The sequence below is a fragment of the Heterodontus francisci genome, chromosome 5, assembly GCF_036365525.1.
Source record: "Heterodontus francisci isolate sHetFra1 chromosome 5, sHetFra1.hap1, whole genome shotgun sequence".
NCBI classification, from domain to species: Eukaryota; Metazoa; Chordata; class Chondrichthyes; order Heterodontiformes; family Heterodontidae; genus Heterodontus; species Heterodontus francisci.
In genome coordinates this window covers 87,506,260-87,527,378 of record NC_090375.1, presented here as the reverse complement: position 1 = coordinate 87,527,378, position 21,119 = coordinate 87,506,260, and the positions used below count along the sequence as shown (strand labels likewise).

The 21,119-nt window shown below is 46.8% G+C and overlaps 1 protein-coding gene across 5 annotated transcripts in view; it reads right to left on the bottom strand.

Annotated features, from left to right (window-relative positions):
• Window positions 1–21,119, bottom strand: part of trappc9 (trafficking protein particle complex subunit 9) — a 1,144,460-nt gene that overhangs the window by 470,471 nt on the left and 652,870 nt on the right. The window contains exon 22 of one of the 5 annotated variants that reach the window (XM_068031738.1): window positions 15,826–15,848. The exons of the other annotated variants lie outside the window; for them this stretch is intronic. Within the exon in view, the coding sequence (XP_067887839.1) occupies window positions 15,841–15,848 (8 nt within the window). The 3' untranslated portion in view covers window positions 15,826–15,840. Of the gene's footprint in view, window positions 1–15,825; window positions 15,849–21,119 lie in introns of those variants that run through there. 5 annotated transcript variants of the gene reach the window in all.

Here is a 21,119-nt window from a genome sequence, read left to right as displayed (position 1 = left end):
CATTATATGTATTTAAAAACAACAATAAGTGATTAAGGGCAGATTAGAAAACAAAATGTGGTCCTGAGCTGATCCAGTTTTTATATTCAGCTGAGATGACATTGCCTTTCTTCCAAACTAACAATTTACCTTCCCTCCCTGAAAACTGCAAGTGGTTGCCCACAAAGGTGAATACGGTGTTGGTGGTGAAGTACAGCAAGTAGCTCTCAAATGCAACACAATAAATAGCTGATATTATAGAAAAAAATTACGAGAAGAAATGAGTCTGATGCAAAAACTTATAATTCTTAAGCAATTTAATTACATTCAGGGAGATTAAGGAATTTATTTATTTTTATTATTTAGAGATACAGCACTGAAGCAGGCCCTTCGGCCCACCGAGTCTGTGCCGACCAAGAACCACCCATTTATACTAACCCTACAGTAATCCCATATTCCCTGCCACCTACCTACACTCGGGGCAACTTACAATGGCCAATTTACCTATCACCTGCAAGTCTTTGGCGGTGGGAGGAAACCGGAGCACCCGGCGAAAACCCACGCGGTCACAGGGAGAACTTGCAAACACCACACAGGCAGTACCCAGAACTGAACCCGGGTCCCTGGAGCTGTGAGGCTGCAGTGCTAACCACTGCGCGGAATATACAGAAACTATATAAAGGATACACATCATATAAATAAAAGTTCGTTGAGCCCTTGAGCCTCTTCTACCATTCTATGAGATCACGGTTCATCTGTACTTCAACTCCAATTAGAGTCATAGAGTTATACAGCACAGAAACAGGTTCTTCGGCCCATCATGTCTGTGCCAGCCATACAGCACCCAACTATTCTAATCCCATATTCCTGCACTTGGCCCGCAGCCTTGTATGCAATGGCGTTTAAGTGCTCATCTAAATACTTCTTAAATGTTGTGAGGGTTCCTGCCTCCACCACCTCTTCAGGCAGTGCGTTCCAGATTCCAACCACCCACTGGGTGATAAAATGCTTCCTCATATCCCCTCTAAACCTCCTACCCCTTACCTTAAATCTATGCCCCCGAGTTCTTGACCCCTCCACTAAGGAAAAAAGTTTCTTCCAATCTAACCTATCAATGCCCCTCATAATCTTGTACACCTCAATCATGTACCATCTCAGCCTTCTCTGCTCCAAGGAAAACAACCCTAGCCTTTTCAGTCTCTCTTCATAGCTGAAATGCTCAAGCCCAGGCAACATCCTGGTGAATCTCCTCTGCATCCTCTCCAGTGCAATCACATCCTTCCTATAGTGTGGTGACCAGAACTTTACACAGTACTCCAGCTGTGGCCTAACTAGCGTTTTATATAGCTCCATCATAACCTCCCTGCTCTTATATTCTATGCCTCGGCTAATAAAGGCAAGTATCCCATATGCTTTCCTAGCCACCTTATCGACCTGTGCTGCTGCCTTCAGTGATCTATGGACAAGTACACCAAGGTCCTTCTGATTTTCTGTACTTCTAGGGTCCTACCATCCATTGTATATTCCCTTGTCTTGTTAGTCCTCCCAAAATGCATCACCTCACACTTTTCAGGATTATATTCCATTTGCCACTGCTCCGCCCATCTATATCTCCCTGTAATCTAAGGCTTTCCTCCTCACTATTTACAACACCACCAATTTTCGTGTCATCTCTGAACTTACTGATCATACCTCCTATATTCACATCTAAATCATTAATGTACACTACAAACACCAAGGGTCCCAGCACCGATCCCTGTGGTACACCACTGGTCACAGACTTCCAATCGCAAAAGCAGCCCTCGACCATTACCCTCTGCCTCCTGCCACTAAGCCAATTTTGGATCCAATTTGCCAAATTGCCCTGGATCCCATGGGCTGTTACTTTCTTAACCAATCTCTCATGCGGAACCTTATCAAAAGCCTTACTGAAATCCATGTAGACTACATCTACTGCTTTACCCTCGGCACGTCCAGATACCTCCTCAAAAAATTCAATCAAGTTAGTTAGACACGATCTCCCCTTGACACAGCCATGCTGACTATCCCTGATTAATCCCTGCCTCTCCAAGTGGAGATTAATCCTGTCCCTCAGAACTTTTTCCAATATTTTCCCAACCACTGATGTTAGACTCACCAGCCTGTAATTACCTAGTTTATGCCTACTACACTTCTTAATTATCCACCTTTCCTTTCTGTCCTTGAATTGAAATAGCCTGACCTAACTGAAATCTACACTCAGTTTTGAAAATTTCAATTCACCCTGCATCCAGAGTCATTGGGGGCAAAGAGTTCTGGATTTTCTCTACTTGGCCTAGCTCTACATTTAAGATTATGCCCCCTTGTTCTGAATTTCTCTACCTGAGATAATAGTTTCTGGATCTACCGTTGAAAAAATATTCCCATTCGAATTTCTCTGATCGGAAGTGAATGACCTCGCCCATAGCCACATTGAACTCCAGGTGCCATAGTTTTGTCCAGTCACTAACAGTTGGATTTGGTGTTGGAGGCGGGGCTTCTGGCACCGGGCCCAAAAAGCGGAGAAAGCACCCCTGGAGCGATCCTCTGGTCATGTTAAAATCAATGTTTCAGGAGCTGGAATCCCCGTCCCTTTAAAGATGGAGATTCCACTTCCAAGAGCTGCTGGCCAATCAGAGGGTCGGCAGCTCAGAAGTATTAGCAGTGCCACCAGGAGCAGTGCCCAATGCCGGTATCGCAGAGGCCCCAGGCCCAGGGCTGGAACGCCAGGCCCAAGGTGAGTGAGACGGGGTCAAGAGGGCCAGTCTGGGGAGGGGGGATGGTCATGTAGTCAAGTGTAAACTGGTTCCCAGCAAGGGGGGCGGGGGGCCTCCGTGGGTCACATATTGCACAATGAAGAGGGACCCCCGCCAAGCCACCAAGCCCAAAGCGAGAGTGCCTTGTTTTACTGTTAAGATCCCAATGGTGGCTGGAACAGGCTCTTAATTGGCCATTAACAGGCCACTTAAGGGCCTCAATTGGCCTCTGAGTGGGATGGCCATTGTTGGCCTATCTCACTCCCGGGAAGAGCATTTAGTGAGGCGCCTCCGACCACTGCCCCACCCCCCCCCACACCCGCCGCGATACTCCATGCCCCCGCCTCCAAAGGCCATATGAAATCCTGGCCATAATCTGTCTATGTCCGTTTATAACTTCCTACTCCCATCTACACAACTGCAAACTTGGATATACATTTCTCTACTCCTTTATCCTAGTCATTGATATATATGTTAAGAACCTGATAATTGTTGGCTTTGGTCTGTTGGTCTGTTTTTGAAGTTAATCAATCAAACTGATATTAGCGTAGTGAACACATTGCCTTTCCACTTTGGGCACCATGAGCTGAATTTTTATCAGTGCGCCGCACATCGCGGTGGCACACTTTGAAGTCAGCGGCGTGTCCACGCACGTCGGCCACTGCTGAGCCCCCGCGATATTACACGTGGGGGCTCATTTAATTGGAGGGGGCAGAGCGTCCACCTCCGATGACCTATAGGGGACGATTGCTCTGTCCCCAGCAACGGAGTCTGGTGCGGCTGCGCAGACGCCATTTTTAAGGGCTTTCTGGACTCCCCCACCATCGGGAACATCCTTACTGCATCTACCCTGTCAAGTTCTGTTAGAATTTTATAGGTTTCTATGAGATCCCTCCTCACTCTTCTAAACTCCAGCTAATATAATCCTAACCGACTCAATCTCTCCTCATACGTCAGTCCCACCACCCCAGGAATCAGTCTGGTAAACCTTCGCTGCACTCCCTCTGTAGCAAGAACATCCTTCTTCAGATAAGGAGACCAAAACTGCACACAAAGGTGTGGCCTCACCAAGGCCCTGTATAACTGCAGCAAGACATTCCTGTTCCTGTACTCGAATCCTCTTGTTATGAAGGCCAACATACCATTTGCCTTTTTTACCGCCTGTTGTCCCTGCATGCTTACCTTCAGCGAATGGTGTACAAGAACACCTAGGTCTCGCTGTATATTCCCCTCTCTCAGTTTATAGCCGTTCAGATAATAATCTGCCTTCCTGTTTTAGCTACCAAAGTGGATAACCTCACATTAATCCACATAATACTGCATCTGCCATGCATTAGCCCATTGACTCAGCTTGTCCAAATCTCCCTGAAGCCTTTCTGCATCCTCCTTGCAACTCACCCTCCCATCCAGTTTTGTGTCATCTGCAAATTTGGAGATATTACATTTCGTTCCCTCATCTAAATCATTAATATATATTGTGAATAGCTGGGGTCCTAGCACCGATCCCTGCGGAACCTCACTAGTCACTGCCTGCCATTCGGAAAAAGACACGTTTATTCCTAATCGTTGTTTCCTGTCTGCCAACCAATTTTCTATCCATCGCAATTCACTACCCCCAATCCCATGTGCTTTAAATTTACACGCTAACCTCTTATGCGGGACTGTGTTGAAAGCCTTCTGAATCCAAATAAACCACATCTACTGGCTCTCCCTTATCAACTCTACTAGTTACATCCTCAAAGAATTCTAGAAGATTTGTCAGGCATGATTTCCCTTTCGTAAATCCATGGTGCCTCTGTCCGATTCTTCCACTGTTCTCTAAGTGCTCTGTTATAAAATCTTTGATAATAGACTCTAGAATTTTCCCCACTACCGACGTCAGGCTGACTGGTCTATAATTCCCTATTTTCTCTCTACCTCCCTTTTTAAATAGTGGGGTTACATTAGCTACCCTCCAATCTGAAGGAACTGTTCCAGAGTCTATAGAATCTTGGAAGATGACCACCAATGCATCCACTATTTCTAGGACCACTTCCTTAAGTACTCTGGGATGTAGTTTATCAGGCCCTGGGGATCTATCGGCCTTCAATCCCATCAATTTCCCCAACACCATTTCTCTACTAATACGGATTTCCTTCAGTTCCTCCCTCTCACTAAACCCTGTGTTCCCCAAAATTTCTGGTATGATATTTGTGCCCTTCTTTGTGAAGACAGAACCAAAGAATGCATTTAGTTGGTCAGCCATTTCTTTGTTCTCCATAATAAATTCCCCTGTTTCTGACTGTAAGGGACCTACATTTGTCTTCACCAATCTTTTTCTCTTCACATACCTATAGAAACTTTTACAGTCAGTTTTTATGGTCCCCGCAAGCTTGCTCTCGTACTCTCTTTTCCCCTTCTTAATCAATCCCTTGGTCCTCCTTTGCTGAATTCTAAACTGCTCACAATCCTCAGGTCTGTTGTTTTCTCTGGCAGATTTATATGCCTCTTTCTTGGATCTAATTCTATCTCTAATTTCCCTTGTAAGCCATGGTTTGGCTACCTTTCCCGTTTTACTTGTGCGCCAGACAGGGATAAACAATTGTTGCAGTTCATCCATGCGCTCATTAAATGTTTGTCATTGCCTATCCACTGTCATCCCTTTAAGTAACATTTCCCAATCCGTCATAGCCAACTCACGCCTCATATCTTTGTAGTTTCCTTTATTAAGATTCAGGACCCTAGTCTCAGAATCAACTACGTCACTCTCCATCTTGATGAAGAATTCTATCATATTATGTTCGCTCATCCCCAAGGGGTCTCGCACAACTAGATTGTCAATTATTCCTCTCTCATTACACAATACCCAGTCTAGGCTGGCCTGTCCTCTAGTTGGTTCCTCAACATAATGGTCCAGAAAACCATCCCGTATACAGTCCATGAATTCCTCCTCTATGGTATTGTGACTAACTTGATTTGTCCAATCTATATGCAGATTAAAGTCACCCATAATTACAGATGTTCCTTTATTGCATGCATCTCTAATTTCCTGTTCAATGCCATTCCCAACACCACCACTACAGTTTGGGGGTCTGTATACAACCTCGATGTTGTGGTGCATTGTGCGTAAAAATTGAAATAAATGCTGCAGGCCCTTTCCAAACTCGCACCACCCCGCCCCCCCCCCCCCACAAATGTTTGTTTCCGGGGCAATATCAACAAAATGAACTTTATTCCCAACCCCAACTTTCCCCACAACCTCTTCACTTTTGCCCTTGAACCCCTTACCACCATCCCCAAGTGTTTTTCCCACTTCCCCTCACCTCTCCCCACCTCCCTGATAATTTTAGTCCTCCCCACCAGTGTCTTGCCTTGGTGCTCCAAATGGAGTTTCGAAGGTGCGCGAGTTGTGCTGGCGGCGTAAAATTGGCGTGGGCGGCCGCCAGGACCAGGTAGGTTTATTTGCATCTTGTTTTGACTCATCTTAATATTTAAATGAAAGCCCCGCCACTTGGTGGCAGGAGGTGGCCGCACAAGGGCCTTGCCGCCGCCGCCAGTAAAATTCGGCAGGGCCTGCTCAGCGTTGAGAGTTGTGGTGGGCCTCTCCCGCAAGTATTTTGCAGGCCCCACCGCCACAACCCCTGACGTCAAGGGGCTGGTAAAACAAGCCGCATGTGTCAACATCAGCAAGCTTCCTGTATTCTTCCTCAACAACATGCTTCAACTCCAATTGCAGAAAAGCTTGTGTGAACCTCTCCACGTACTCACACATGCAGTGTCTGTCTATTACTAATTATTGTAAGCTTTGCATTGCGTTGTGATTACCCATTCTTTAAGAAGTGAGCCAAGCTTCTCAAATTCCATTTCATAACGGACCCACAAATTGGAGAAAATAAATCTTCATTCACTTTGTAATTATATTGATCTGAGGCCATAGTGGTAAAAGAAATTCAACTCAGTGCACTCTGCAGTTCTGTCTGTAGTACAAGTTTAGTTACAGAAAAACAAATTAATGAGCATTTACCAACTCAACACAATGAATAGAAATAGCTTTATTATGAGCCAGGATTCAGACGCTACACCTGGTTAAAAAAATGTATTTCCACTGATATTTTGCTGCTAGTATTGGAAATGTAAAAGGTGCTGAGTTATTTATAAATAAAAACAGTACTACTAACCAAAACTGAATTTCCTTGAAAAATACCAAATACAAATTTCATGATCTGTGAGAATCTGACAAAATTCCATCTCAAGTCAATAATTTTAGATTGAGCTCCCAATTTACATCAAAAGCTATAAACAAAGAGGAGGAGAATGAGAAAAACAGGACATCAAACACCAAGTGAGATGCAAACAAAATGAAAAGCCTAGCGGGTCAGAGAGCATGGCCAGAAGTTTACCATCCCGCTGGAGATGGTCTGGAAGGCAGAAGGGCGCGTGGAATGGCGTTGAAAGGCATTGGGAGGGAAACCCAATGTCTTCCCACCACTACAAGATATTCCCAGAAGCGGGAATGGCAGAAGTGCAGCAGATTGGAGGGCGACGAGTTAGTTAATTAACTGGCCAATTCACAGCCAATTTAACTCCCCGCTGGCATTTTAGTGGTGTTGCGATGGGCCTCTGCCATGTGGGGAGACCGTCAGGTGTATCGAGGTCGCCTCTTGGAGGCTTCCCTGAAGCGGGGTGGGGGAGGGGGGGGCCTTCCTTGCTCACCGCTCCATGGCCCATGGAGATGCCACAGTCCAAATGCCTCCGCTGGAGGATTCACCCCTCCAATTACCTGCCTGCCTCCGGCACATGAAAAAAATTCTTACTCACCCTTCGAGGTCGCGTCAACAGGGAGAGGCCTCTCCTTCTCCCTGCAGCGCAGCAGCGATCACCTCTATCAATGCCACTACCCAGACTACCAGCCCTCTGACTGAGGCGGCAACTGTGTGAGGCAAGCCGCCGTCCCTATTTAGACAGTGGATCTAGCGGCAGCCAATTAAGAGGCCACTGCCGGTAAAGTCACCCCGACAGTCCCACCATCTGCTACTGAGGGCTCAGGTTCCGCTTTTGGTCCCGGTGTCAGGACTGCCTTGATTCAGATAAAATCCAACCCCACATTTCTATCCACACTAAATCACGATTTAGGCTAGAAATTGAAAAAGCAATTTTACTCATATGAGAAATATTTTTGAAGTTTTTTTTCTTCAAATTGGATTTTGCTTACTGGAAATGTGCGTGCTGGCATATTTTCTTTAATGAAAAGATATTTTTTGATGGAGCACATCAGGAATGCATCAGAAAATGATCTGCACCAAAAGCTTATGCCTCAGAAACAATGTTTGCAAAGCAACAAGGGACAAATTATGATCCAAAGGCATAAGTAGATGTATACATTAAAAAAGTTTCTTTTTTTGTTTTAAACAATGCATTTTAACATCATTAGATGTATTCATTAAGAAATAAATTGCTTTTTGATAGGATGATCATAAATAGCAGAAAAGTTTTATGAAAACATTAGCTGTGCACATGCACGGATAGGGAGCAACTGGGAAATACATTATAACAAAAATACATAAATTCCAATGGAAAAGATTGTTTAATAAAACTCAATAAAATTATCTATCATATTTCAGCAAAAGAATAACTTTTCCATAAAGTCAGACGAGATTGCAATAAATCATTTTGAAAAGAACTCTACCAATGGCATCACACAAGGTTAATAAACCTTTGAATACATATTTATGAAGGTTTTCCAGTGGAACAGTGGTTGAATTGATTCAACTCTGGCATCTTATACTTAAAGTTTTTGTCAGTTGAAAGTACAAAAAACTGCAAAGTTACAGTCTATGTTTTTAAAAAGTTCTTTTTTTGACACTGATTTTTTTTTAAACAAATAAAGCAATTTTTAATGATCTGTTTTATATTTAAACTGGATTTTTAGTTTTATTTATAAATATCACAATTCAGCAATGTCACCTACTCTACAATAAGGTTAACTGTCCAAGGTTAACATTTTCGAGTAATAAACTTTCATTATATCTGTCTCAGGATAAGAGTTGCTTTTGTTAGTTTTATGTGATACAGACCATTCCCAGACTCAGTATTACATAATAAATGAACTGATTTATTGATTAGTACCAACTGTTTTTAAACTGACGAGTGAATCATTGATGCACTTTGAGCATGTCAGCTGTTACAACTCTAGATTAGTTGAATTATGCTGTCAGTACAGTGTTTACAAACATAAAACCAAATATGATTTATGAACTTGTTTTGATCTTAGCCACGCACTTGCAGTTATAAAGTGCCTGCTCATCAGAGGCCAATCTGGACCCGATATCTGTAGCCAACCCTTTTAGTCTGATTGGATGCAAATAGTTTTCCTGACTAATTTTGAAAGAATTAATTTAGTTTAGTTGAAACCTTTGGCGCAGGCTTGGAGGGCCGAATGGCCTGTTCCTGTGCTGTACTGTTCTTTGTTCTTTAAACTTTGGATCAACAGACATGGACTTCAACCCATTTCCCCCCTACCCCAACTCCTCCACCTCCACCTCCCCTCCCCCACCACCACCAACTCCTCCACCTCCCCCACCACCACCAACTCCTCCACCTCCCCTCCCCCACCACCACCAACTCCTCCACCTCCCCTCCCCCACCACCACCAACTCCTCCACCTCCACCCCCCCCTCCCACTCCTCCACCTCCACACCCCCTCCCCCACCACCAACTCCTCCACCTCCACCCCCCCCACCACCACCAACTCCTCCACCTCCACCACCCCCACCACCAGCAACTCCTCCACCTTCACCACCCCCACCACCACCAATTCCTCCACCTCCACCCCCACCCCCCACCACCACTTCCTCCACCTCCACCCCCCCACCACCACCAACTCCTCCACCTCCACCACCACCAACTCCTCCACCTCCACCCCCCCCACCACCAATTCCTCCACCCCCCCACCACCACCAGCTCCTCCACCTCCACCCTCCCCCCACCACCACCACCACCACCAGCTCCTCCACCTCCACCCTCCCCCCACCACCACCAACACCAACTCCTCCACCTCCACCCCCCCCCACCACCACCAACTCCTCCGCCTCCACCCCCCCCACCACCACCAACTCCTCCACCTCCACCCCCCCCACCACCACCAACTCCTCCACCTCCACCCCCCCCACCACCACCACCACCAACTCCTCCACCTCCACCCACCCCACCACCACCAACTCCTCCACCTCCACCCCCCCCACCACCAATTCCTCCACCTCCACACCCACCCCCCCACCACCACCAGCTCCTCCACCTCCACCCTCCCCCCACCACCACCAACTCCTCCACCTCCACCCCCCCACCACCACCAACTCCTCCACCTCCACCCCCCCCACCACCAAAACCAACTCCTCCACCTCCACCCCCCCCACCACCAACTCCCCCACCTCCACCCCCCCCACCACCAACTCCTCCACCCCCCCCCACCACCACCAACTCCTCCACCTCCACCCCCCCACCACCACCAACTCCTCCACCTCCACCCCCCCCACCACCACCAACTCCTCCACCTCCACCCCCCCCCACCACCAACTCCTCCAACTCCACCCCCCCCCCACCACCACCAACCCCCCACCACCACCTCCTCCACCCCCACCACCAACTCCTCCACCCCCACCACCAACACCTCCAACTCCACCCCCCCACCACAAACTCCTCCACCTCCACCACCCCCACTACCAACTCCTCCAACCCCACCCCCCCACCAACGCCTCTAGCCCCACCCCCCCCACCAACTCCTCCAGCCCCACACCCACCAACACCTCTACCTCCACCCCCCACCCCCCCCGACTTTCTGTGGAACTTGCATGAATGGAAGAATGATGCAAAGCCTTTAAAATTTTCTTATGACATTTTGGATTTGAAACTTAGGAATTATGTAGAATTACCATAAGAAATCTAAGTTACATTCCAAGGTAGGCATTGGGCCAGGTGACAAGACTCAATCTGGATTCAGCTAAAGCAAAATAGGAAGCAATGAAAATTATTATTATTTGACCTTATACTGAAATTTTGCATGTTGTTATTGTCAGCGAGATAGTATTAAAAACATGATTATGGTAATCTACTTTCTTTTTCCTCCTCACCTCTCTCCTGCTTAACTCCATATAGGAGCTTTGTTCCATGGCTGCGAGTTAACCACCAGTACCTTTCCCAAGTGGTCATTATTTATATGTGAGTACCAGCAGGCTATCTGACCACAAACAAGCCCAAACCTGTCCTGACCAAGTATCCACACACCAACAGTTCCCACAAGGGTCACTGAGTAAGGATGATGAAGTCAGGCCAGTTGCCCCCTAACAAGCCCACTGGTATAGTAGATGTCAAAGCCTTGGCTGAGCTCAGTAAATTCTACATTTTAGTGAAAGTCTTAATGTCTGTGTGCATATTCTGAAAACAGTTTTCAGCTGACATTTTATGCTCAGATATCCAAATTAAAAGTATAAACAAAATGGCGAAGCTAGAGGACAAACTTCAAATCTTCATTCAGGTAGAATGTACATTGTGTGTTTTGTTAAACATAAAAGGTTGATTTTCTATTTATACACTGAGGGGCTGAGTGCACGTTAAAACAAGTGACTACTGATTTCACACCTGCTGTAGCTCTTGTGTTCTAAAACCTTGAGCACAAAATAACTCCTTTTCCTCAATTGCATTAGTTTTTCCAAAAATGGAAGCAATGAGACTCAAATTATTTCTTGTGTTGTGTTGCCAGAAAAGCAGAATTACTGTCTGTTGACAGTTAGAAAATGTAAGCATCCCAAATGCTATCAGATGTCAGACACAGAGACAACCACACACAGGGCAGGTTTTGGTCTTCAGCATTTGAACAATAACCTGATGGAGCAGATCACCCATCCTGCACTAGGTTCATTCCACTGATTTCAATGGAATGGTAAATGGTGGGTAATTCCCTCAACAATATTATTGCTTAGGTGGTGAAAATGAAAATTTACCCACAGTGTCAATATTCATTTCATGTTTTAGCAAATAAAAATCTAATTACCCACCAGTGTTTTGTTGAAAATAAGTAATTAGGCTGTTTACAACTGTAAGAAAGACAGATACAGAGATACATGTCCAGCAACCAATTAGATAACCTTCAAATTCAACGTTTACAAATATCCCTTAGAAAGGCATGAAGAATGCTGCCAAATACAGGATACACTTCAATCAGTTCTCTTCTTCTTCTTTGGCCTCCTTGTCTCGAGAGACAAAGGGTAAACGCCTGGAGGTGGTCAGTGGGTTGTGGAGCAGCGCCTGGAGTGGCTATAAAGGCCAATATTAGAGGGACAGACTGTTACACAGTTGGCCCTCACCTTCCGCTTCTGTCTTTTTTCCTGCCAACTGCTCAGTCTCTTCGACTCGCCACACTTTAGCCCCGCCTTTATGGCTGATCGCTGGCAACTGACTCCCACGACTTATAATCAATGTCACAGGACTTCATGTCGCGTTTGCAGACGTCTTTAAAGCGGAGACATGGACGGGCGATGGGTCTGATACCAGTGGCGAGCTCGCTGTACAATGTGTCTTTGGGGATCCTGCCATCTTCCATGCGGCTCACATGGCCAAGCCATCTCAAGCGCCGCTGACTCAGTAGTGTGTATAAGCTGGGGATGTTGGCCTCAAGGACTTCTGTGTTGGAGATACGGTCCTGCCACCTGATGCCAAGGATTCTCCGGAGGCAGCAAAGATGGAATGAATTGAGACATCGCTCTTGGCTGACATACATTGTCCAGGCCTCGCTGCCATAGAGCAAGGTACTGAGGACACAGGCTTGATACACTCGGACTTTTGTGTTCCGTGTCAGTGCGCCATGTTCCCACACTCTCTTGGCCAGTCTGGACATAGCAGTGGAAGCCTTTCCCATGTGCTTGTTGATTTCTGCATCGAGAGACAGGTTACTGGTGATAGTTGAGCCTAGGTAGGTGAACTCTTGAACCACTTCCAGAGCGTGGTCACCGATATTGATGGATGGAGCATTTCCGACGTCCTGTCCCATGATGTTCGTTTTCTTGAGGCTGATGGTTAGGCCAAATTCGTTGCAGGCAGCCGCAAACCTGTCAATGAGACTCTGCAGACACTCTTCAGTGTGAGATGTTAATGCAGCATCGTCAGCAAAGAGGAGCTCCCTGATGAGGACTTTCCATACTTTGGTCTTCGCTCTTAGACGGGCAAGATTGAACAACCTGCCCCCTGATCTTGTGTGGAGGAAAATTCCTTCTTCTCAAGACTTGAACACATGTGAGAGCAGCAGGGAGCAGAAAATCCCAAACAGTGTGGGTGCGAGAACACAGCCCTGTTTCACACCTCTCAGGATAGGAAAGGGGTCTGATGAGGTGCCGCTATGTTGAATTGTGCCTTTCATATTGTCATGGAATGAGGTGATGATACTTAGTAGCTTTGGTGAACATCCGATCTTTGCTAGTAGTCTGAAGAGACCACGTCTGCTGACGAGGTCAAAGGCTTTGGTGAGATCAATGAAAGCAACGTAGAGGGGCATCTATTGTTCGCGGCATTTCTCCTGTATCTGACGAAGGGAGAACAGCATGTCAATGGTCGATCTCTCTGCACGAAAGCCACACTGTGCCTCAGGGTAGACGCGCTCGTCCAGCTTCCGGAGCCTGTTTAAAGGGACTCGAGCAAAGACTTTCCCCACTATGCTGAGCAGGGAGATTCCACGGTAGCTGTTGCAGTCACCGCGGTCACCTTTGTTTTTATACAAATACAGGATACACTTCAATCAGTACTATCAGACAAATTCTCTGTCCCTCCCTGCTGGCAGATACAAGGAATCCACTATTGAGCCAACCCTCACATGCAAACCCCCGATCTCGTGGCAAACGTCAGCACTGTCTTCCAAAGCTCCACTGATGTTCTCCCTCCATGGTGATGACTGGTGACAGAATCCTCATACTGTGTAACTCAGGACCTCTATTTGCCTGTCATGCCTAACAAAATGGCAGCACAGGCTCAATAGACCTAATGACCTGATTATGCTCAAATGTTGCTGTAATGATCACTCATGGTTTGTGCCACAACCTTTTCAGTACTGGAAAGTTTGAAGATTTTAAACTGTGCATTTTTCAAACAAAAAGTTTCCACTGACGATTTCACCATTTAATTGTACCACCTGGTGTGGCTGCGATAATGCATGCAAAAAAAAAAGGCCAGATAAAACTCAATTTTAAGTACAAACTAAACATCCAGTTATCAACAAAACACTACTCTAACCTTTAGGTATGTATAAAATCTTCAAGATCAACAAGTACCTGTAAGTGGAATATTGATTTGATTTAGAATACTAAAATGACAAAAACTATATTTGAATTGTTTATTGCACCATCCAGTTTGTGACGCACCTTTGATTAGTTTTTAGACAAACAAGACAAGGTCTTTGATTAACCTTAATAGGTTCATTTAAAGAAATTCAATTATACACATAAATCACTTTTACTTTTAAACAGTGTGGAATTATAACATACTGTTATGACCAGGTGAGAAAGGTGTCTAGGGGTCCCTCTCAGCCTTCACCTGGTCTTACTGTAACAGGATTTTATTTTTAAATATACTGGGCTGAATTTTCACCATCCCAACCGGTCAGATGGTGGCGTGGGGGTGGCTTAAAATTGAGCAGGAAGCTCCGGGAGGCCTACCCGCCCCGCTCCTGCCTCCGGTCAACTTTACGGCGGTCGGGGGTGGGGGGGGGTGGGGACAGCCCACCCATCCGAGGCCAATCAAAGCCCTTAAGTGGCCACTTAACAGCCACATAAGGGCCCTCGCCTGCCTCCACGGAAATTTTACCCCCAGCGATAGCTGCCGGCCTTTCCACATGCCGGAGGCGCCTTGGCAGTCGGGCACAGAGTGCCCAATTGAGGGCCGCCCCCGCCTCCCAACCCATTCCCGGGACCCAAGATGCCCCTCACTCCCCCCAAACAACCACTCTAGGAATCATCAGGGAAGGACCAATATCCCCGGTGAGGCATGCCCAACTTAACTTCCCGCCTGGCTCCATCGCGTCGGCTAGGCTGTAGTCCGAGCAGTGGCCACCACTCCCAGTGGCGCTGCTGGGACTAAGAGCTGGCAGCAAAATGAGACGGGACTTCCTCCCTCAAGCAGGTGGAAGTCCCACCTTGGGACAATTAAAGCCCGGGGACCCGTAAAATGCGGGACAGATCCCCGGGCTAGGCAGAAGCGGGTTATCCACCAACTTTTATGTCGGTGGTGAATTCCCATCCATCTAAGGTAAAATTCAGCCCACAGTGTTTTGAGCTCCTCCTTGGTGAATCCTTGTTCACTGCTTTCCAATCATAAGGCAAAGAAACGTTCACAAACAAGCTTTCTTAGGTTTAAAGAAGAAAAGTGAAATTTATTAAACTTAAACTCTAATTTCATTAACGCCTACAGATACACAACGTGCCCATGCTAGTATGCATACACGATACACACATGTAGATAGGGAGAGAAAAGAGAAGAAAAAATAAAGTGGAAAAGTTTGAGGCAATCACTGAGGAAGTTTTTTTCGTTACTGTGCTTCGAGCTTGCTGTAGAGTCCTTGATTAAAGATATAGTCTTGCTTTTCATTGGGGCCCAGTATTCTTCTTAAATCTTGTTCACTGTTGGAAACTTTTCTCTCTCTTGGCATTCACTTGCCTTCAGTGGGTTTTGGAGTTCCGTGAGAAAGAGATGGGAGCAGACAGGAGGAGGAGGTCTTTTCCAGTCCAGGAGCAAAGAGCTTTCTGCCAGTTCAAAAACTGACTCCACAATTTAAAACTCCCCAAGTTGGCCAGCAGGGTGGTCACGTGAGTGACTGGTTTGACCAGGTTTTTTCTGTGTATTGTATGGGAGCAGGAGATAGCTCCTTTGTTCCAACACTGTCTGCTAATATGCAAAAATGTCTTTCCGGTCAGGGGCCTGGCAATTCCTTGGAACTGGCCTTCTCTTCTTCCCAGCAACAATTTGAAATTTAGTGTCCATGTGGCGAAATTAATGTGCCTCATTCTTGGCAGGTGGGACCTGCATGACAGCTCCACACCCAGGGGAACGAAATGCAATTTGGAAAAAAGGCTCATTTCACTAAAAGGGTTGAGAAAAAAATATATAAGATAAAGAAAGCCATGCATTTCTCTCATTCATTCATAAATCTTCAAGGTTATTAAAATTGTCTTTTCCGGGTACCAGTGCTGCTTTGATTTCCTCTTTTTGGCATCCCAGTAACCATGTGGTTCTTTGGGGAAGTTTGTCTTCAGTCTGCCCATTGCCATGACTGCCGAGGGTCTTGGTTCCTGTTGTGGGCATTTTTTTCAGGACAGTTAGTAGTGATCCGGTCTATCCTGCACTCTCTTTCAGTGCTTTGCTGAGTCATGCAAAGGGTTTTGACTTCAGGGGATGGGTGGTTCCCTTTTTCTCTTGACTGTGCGGGAGGATTCTTTGTTAATCTATCCTTTGTTTTCTGGGACACGCCTGCCTGCAGATGTGTGTGCAGACTTTACTGCACTCCCCTGTGGCACTTTGACGAGGTGAGGCATCACCCTCACGGTTTCTCTGCCCCCTAGTCGTCGTCCTTTGTCTCTGCAGGCTCCTGTAAATGCTGTTAGTAACTCTGGTCGGATGCTTCTAGTGTCTGTATTTACATAGGAGGATGTGGGGTCTAACTTTTCAAATTTTTTGGGGTTGGCTGACCGGACAGTCGGAGTTTTCATCCAGGATTCCTCCTGGACTCCTTTAATCTGCCCTCTTGGTCATTTTTTCCCCTTCCCTGTCTAAGCTTTTGCCAGCCATGTGCCTGCCTGTCCCCTTTTGTTCTTATCAGGGGTGCCTTACAGTTCACCAGCCCTCTGCTGGAGAGACCACCTAACACTGGTACAGGACTTAGGGGTGCAGGTCTCACTGTAGGTTAGGGTTTCCCCTCAACCTGGCACATCTGGCAACTCATGTAGTACTCCACCACATCTTGGTGGAGTTTTGGCCAGTCAAACTGCTGTCTTATGTTGGCTTTTGTCTTTTGTATACCAGCATGTACAGCCACCGTAGTCTTGTTGGCCCTTATTAACAGTTCTCCCCGATACCTCTGCAGCACCACGAACTGGTGAACTACTGCCCACACCTTGCCCTCAGGTCTGGGAGAAGAACCTCATTTCCTCATCAGTACCTCATTCTTTAAATAGTAGCAATCAGGGACTCCCTCTGCTTCACTTTCAGACTGGGCAACCTATGCTAACTCTCTCAATACTGGGTTGGCTCGCTGAGCCTCCACTAGGGAAAATCCATTTAATTCATTCCCTGGGTCCCCTCACTTTCCAAAGAAGGTCTTGGACAGGCAGACCTCATGGTTATCTGCCTGCAGTGCCAATTCAGTCTCCTCTGTGGGAGCTGGTTTGATCATGGACTGATTCACGACACATTCAGGGAACCACGGCCCTGGTCTCCTGCAGTCTTTCTTTCACTAATGGGGGGCTGCCACCTTTAACCCCACCAGATAATTACCTAGGAGGTTAACCCCATCCACAGGCAAATGAGGGACAATCCCTATGGTCACCGGTCCCGAAACTTGGTCACACTCCAGATGCACCAGTGTACAGGTACAGGCATACACCGCCCTCCAATACCATTCACCACCATTTTGGTGTTCCCTGCACTTTGGGGGAAAGGTCAGGTGTTTTTCCAGTAAAAGGGATCTAGTGGCCCCTGTGTTCCTGACAAACGCTAGAGGCTTGCTTGGCCCACTCGAGGGGTATGGGGTTACTTTCCCTTCAAACACAAAACCTTATCACCCTCAGGAATCGTATTAAATTTTCCTGCACTTGTAGCCGTAAGCTTCCTGGGTCTCACTTTTACTGTAGTTAAAGCCACAGCTCGCTCTGCAGTGCTTTCCAACAGGTTCCTGTCTTCACTGAGTGGGTGTGCTCTGATTAACCTTACTGGTTTCCCTATAGTTTCCAGCAGTCAGCTTTTAAATGTCCTGCTTTATGACAATGGAAGCACATAGGTCTCCGGGTCTCACTCTGGCTGGAGGAGGGCCCCTGTGACCCCTGCTTTCCTTCCTCTGCTAGGACTGCCTGGGCGGATATCACCTTCCCACCCTTTGTCCTTTTCGGATTTGTGGGGGTGATTAGGAAGTGTTCTCCCCTGGGAAACCGACCTATAAATTAAAGCGAACTCATTGGCCACAACGGCCGCTTGCCAGGCTCTCTGGACCTGCTGCTCCTCTACATGGGTCTTTTATGGTGAGTGGGAGAGAGTGTTTAAATTCCTCTAACAGAACTATTTCCCTGACATTCTCATGGGTAGGCAGTGGCATAGTGGTATTATCACTGGACTAGTAATCCAGAGACCCAGGGTATTTCTCTGGGGACATGGGTTCGAATCTCACCACAGCAGAAGGTGGAATTTGAATGTAATTAATAAATCTGGAATTAAAAGCTAGTCTAATGATGGCCATGAAACCATTGTCAATTGTTGTAAAAACCCATCTGGTTCACTAATGTCCTTTACGGAAGGAAATCTGCTGTCCTTACCTGGTCTGGCCGACATGTGACTCCAGACCCACAGCAATGTGGTTAACTCTTACATGCCCTCTGAAATGGCCTAGCAAACCACTATGAAGTTAAAAAAAAGGAATGAAACCGGACGGACCACCCGGCATCGACCTAGGCACCGGAAACGACAACGGCAAACCCAGCCCTGTCGACCCTGCAAAGTCCTCCTTACTAACGTCTGGGGGCTTGTGCCAAAGTTGGGAGAGCTGTCTCACAGACTAGGCAAGCAACAGCCTGACATTGTCATACTCACGGAATCATACCTTACAGACAATGTCCCAGACACTGCAATCACTATTCCTGGGTATGTCCTGTCCCACCGGCAGGATAGACCCAGCAGAGGTGGTGGCACAGTGGTATACAGTAGGGAGGGAGTTGCCTTGGGAGTCCTCAACATCGATTCCGGACCCCATGAAGTCTCATGGCATCAGGTCAAACATGGGGAAAGCAACCTCCTACTGATGACCACCTATCACCTTCCCTCAGCTGATGACTCAGTACTCCACCATGTTGAACACCACTTGGAGGAAGCACTGAGGGTGGCAAGGGCACAAAATGTACTCTGGGTGGGGGACTTCAATGTCCATCACCAAGAGTGGCTCGGTAGCACCACTACTGACCGAGCTGGCCGAGTCCTAAAGGACATAGCTGCTAGACTGGGTCTGCAGCAGTGGTGGGGGAACCAACACGAGGGAAAAACATACTTGACCTCGTCCTCACTAATCTGCCTGCTGCAGATGCTTCTGTCCATGACTGTATTGGTAGGAGTGACCACCGCACAGTCCTTGTGGAGACGAAGTCCCGCCTTCACATTGAGGATACCGTCCATCGTGTTGTGTGGCACTAGCACCGTGCTAAATGGGATAGATTTCGAACAGATCTAGCAATGCAAAACTGGGCATCCATGAGGCGCTGTGGGCCATCAGCAGCAGCAGAATTGTACTCAACCACAATCTGTAACCTCATGGCCCGGCATATCCCCCACTCTACCATTACCATCAAGCAGGAGACCAACCCTGGTTCAATGAAGAGTGCAGGAGGGCATGCCAGGAGCAGCGCCAGGTATACCTCAAAATGAGGTATCAACCTGGTGAAGCTACAATGCAGGACTATCTGCGTGCCAAACTGCGTAAGCAGCATGCGATAGACAGAGCTAAGTGATCCCATGACCAACGGATCAGATCTAAGCAGGTCATAGCTAGGAATCCTGAGGTGAGTAACTCACTTCCTGATTCCCCAAAGCCTGTCCACCATCTACAAGACACAAGTCAGGAGTGTGATGGACATTTGCCTGGATGGGTGCAGCTCCAACAACACTCAAGAAGCTCAACACCATCCAGGACAAAGCAGCCTGCTTGATTGGTACCCCATCTACAAACATTCACCTCCTCCACCACCGATGCACAGTGGCAGTGTGTACCATCTACAAGATGCACTGCAGCAATGCACCAAGACTACTTAGACAGCACCTTCCAAACCCGCAACCGCTACCACCTAGAAGGACAAGGGCAGCAAATACATGGGAACACCACCACCTGCAAGTTCCCCTCCAAGTCACACACCATCCTGACTTGGAACTAAATCGCCATTCCTCCACTGTTTCTGGGTCAAAATCCTGGAACTCCCTTCCTAACAGCACTGTGGGTATACCTACCCCAAATGGACTGTAGCGGTTCAAGAAGGCAGCTCACCACCACCTTCGCAAGGGCAATTAGGGATGGGCAATAAATGCTGGCCTGGCCAGCATCGCCCACATCCCATGAAAGAATTTAAAAAAAGCTGAGCTGTCCTTTAAGGGCCCTCAGCCACTGGTCATAAGCCAGCTGCTTACTTCTTTCAAACTCCACATAAATTTGAGTAGCTTGCTTTTTGAGGGTTCTGAACTTTTGGCGATAGGCTTCAGGTATTAATTCATATGCCCCGAGGATAGCACTTTTGGTCAGTTCATAATTTGATGAATTCTCATCTGGCAACAGGGAATAAACCACATGGGCTTTTCCAGTTAGCTTGCTTTGTAGTAAAAGAGACCAGGTCTCAGTTGGCCATTTTAGCTGCCTTGCCAGTTTCTCAAAGGACACAAAAACTGCCTCCACATCTTCCTCATTGAATTTTGGAATTAGTTGAGCTAGTTTTAAGAATTCTGTACCCAGCCCTCAATTCTGCTCTTCCATATTGGCCATTCTTTCACTGGGGTTACTCTGTCGCCTCCTGGTTAAATTAAGCCGCATCAAATCTCTTTCTTCACATTCTTTCTGGAAGGTTCTTTCCCTCTCCTCAAATTCAAGTTTCCTTTCTTCCAGTTGTATCTTTGCTAACAATACCCTGTTGGAGTCTGCTTCGAACACGGCTTCTGCTTCTTCAGATTTAAGGGAAAAATGGTTGGGCACTAGCCTGAGGAGTTCAAACTTCCTAGTCTTGCCATGTACAGTGATCCCACAATACTCAGCCATTTTCCTCAACTCCTCCATAGACAGTGCTTTTAACTTATCCCAAGTTACTTCACCCTAGCTTGGACAGCTACTAGCTTCAGTTGTAGACATGTTAGTATCCAATCACACACAACCACAAGAAAACCTACATTAACCTTGCTCTTTTTTGATTGGGAATAATTTGGCTTCCCAATTTCTCTCGTTTGTCTGTGGGTCAATTCCAGATGCTAGCACCGAAATTTCTGTTACGACCAGGTAAGAAAGGTGTCCAGGGGTCCCTCTCAGCTTTCAACTGGTCTTACTGTAACAGGGTTTTATGTTTAAACACAATGTGTTTTGAGCTCCCCCTTGCTGAATCCTTGTTCACTGCCTTCCAATTA